We start from the raw sequence: 1,994 nt of genomic DNA, 5'->3' as shown, positions 1-1,994 counted from the left end.
ACCTTAGCTTCCTGCCCGGCCCCTCCCTCCCTCCTGCCCCTCCCCCCCCAGGAAAGGATGTGGTGATCGTGGCCAAGGTGAATGGGAAGGAGCTCTCCGACAAGCCGACCATCAAGTGGTTCAAGGGCAAGTGGCTGGAGCTGGGCAGCAAGAGTGGTGCCCGCTTCTCTTTCAAGGAGACCCATGATGCTGCCAGCAATGTGAGGACTCCGAGGGGGCTTGGGCTTGGCAAGGGGCCACTGGTTTAGAGGCTGTGCCGGGATAGGGGAGGGTGGGGAGGGCAGGTCGCCTGGCGCAGCTGTGGGCAACCCCAGAAAGGTCTCAGGGAGTCTGAGACTCGGGTCCTGGGAGTGGAGAGGGGCCAGGGCGAGGGAAGGCCGGTCAGGCTGGCCGCTGGACACCGAGGCCCCGGGGGACGGGTGGGGGTGGGGACCTGGACACCCTTGTACAGCGGGCTCTGAGCATGTGGGCGGCTCTAGGGGGTGGCCACCTCACCCACATCCCTGACCCGGCCCCCAGGTGTACACTTTGGAGCTGCACATCCAGAAGGTGGTCCTGGGCGACCGTGGGGACTACCGCCTCGAGATCAAGGCCAAGGACGCCTGCGACAGCTGTGGCTTCAACATTGATGTGGAGGGTGCGCGGGTGGGGGGCGGGGGAAAGGATAATGGGTCTGGGGTGGAGGCTGGAGGTCCCAGTCAGGAGTTGGGAGATTGTAAGACGTGCAGGTGACTTGGGTACAGGGTTTTTGAGAAGGGAGTGCAGATTCAGGGGTCAGGGTGTTCAAAACTGGGGAGACAGCCTGGGCATGGTGGCTCATGCCTGTAATCCCAGCACTTTGGGAGGCCGAGGCAGGAGCCCCGGAGTTAGAGACCAGCCTGGGCAACATAGCGAGACCTCATCCCTACAAAATTACCAAAAAAATTAGCCGAGTGCGGTGATGCATGCCTGTAGACCCAGCTACTGGGGAGGCTGAGGTGGGAGGATCACCTGAGCCCAGGAAGTTAAGGCCGTGATTGTGCCACTGCAATCCAGCCTGGATGAAAGAGCGAGGCCCTGCCTCAAAAAAATAAAAATAAAAATAAAAAAGAGGTCAGTCACTGTGGCTCAAGCCTGTCCTCCCAACACTTTGGGAGGCCAAGGTGAAAGGATGGCCTAAGCTCAGAGGTTTGAGACCAGTCTGGGCAACTTGGTGAGACCCTGTCTCTACAATAAATCAAAAAATTAGCCGGGTGTGGTGGTGCGTGCCTGTAATTCCAACTACTCAGAAGGTCGAGGCTGAGGTGGCTGTGAGCATGCCACCGCACTCCAGCCTGGGCAACAGAGTGAGACTCTAACTCAAAAAGCAAGCAAGCAAACAAACAAACAAAAAAACCTGGGAGATGATCTACAGGCTTAGAGTAGGAGGAGCTACAGATTGGGGGGTGAGCATGGTCAGGGTCTTGGGGTGCATGCTTGAAGGCTCAGGAGGTGCGTTATGTAGAGTCCAGGTTCCAGAAAGTAGGAGTAGAGGCTTGGGGAGCAAGGCTGTCCTTGTTTAGAGAAGAAGGGTGCGCGGGTTTAGGATGAGGGTGTACAGGGTTGACGGCAGAATACACGGATTTGGAGGTATGTGCATGGAAGCCTGAGGGTGAATGGGCCCCAGAGGGATCTGCTGTTCAGGATGTGTGGGCCTTCAATAAAGAGGCCCCAGGAAATGAGAGTTCCCAGGCCTGGGAGGAAGGCTGTACTGACCCATGTGTGGGGCTACAGGTGGCTGGCAGAGGGTGGTGCACGGCTGCCAGGGAGAAGAGTGAGTAGAAGGTCTGCTCACCCCAAAAACCTGGAATTTGCTTATAAAAATTGTGTATCCAGTCACCTTCCAAGTACTCTTTGTTTGATGCAATACACCTATTGAGATGCTTTTTCCACTGCTCAAAACAGTTTTTGAGCTCGTCCATTTTTTTTTTTTTTGAGTTGGAGTCTCACTCTGTCACCCAGACTGGAGTGCAGTG

General features: G+C 56.4%; 1 protein-coding gene across 1 annotated transcript in view; it reads left to right on the top strand.

Moving 5' to 3' along the window:
- The window catches only part of MYBPC2 (myosin binding protein C, fast type), a gene marked incomplete at its 3' end in the record, with an annotated part of 22,347 nt that overhangs the window by 3,251 nt on the left and 17,102 nt on the right, over nt 1–1,994 (top strand). The window contains 3 exon segments of the mRNA XM_008063583.1: nt 52–200; nt 520–637; nt 1,753–1,792. Coding sequence (XP_008061774.1) covers nt 52–200; nt 520–637; nt 1,753–1,792 — 307 coding nt within the window.

Source organism: Carlito syrichta, unplaced genomic scaffold (assembly GCF_000164805.1).
Source record: "Carlito syrichta isolate Samal-C Ts95f unplaced genomic scaffold, Tarsius_syrichta-2.0.1 Scaffold306948, whole genome shotgun sequence".
Taxonomy (NCBI): domain Eukaryota; kingdom Metazoa; phylum Chordata; class Mammalia; order Primates; family Tarsiidae; genus Carlito; species Carlito syrichta.
The sequence above is the reverse complement of the archived record's forward strand: the minus strand, read 5'-3'. Positions and strand labels throughout refer to the sequence as shown.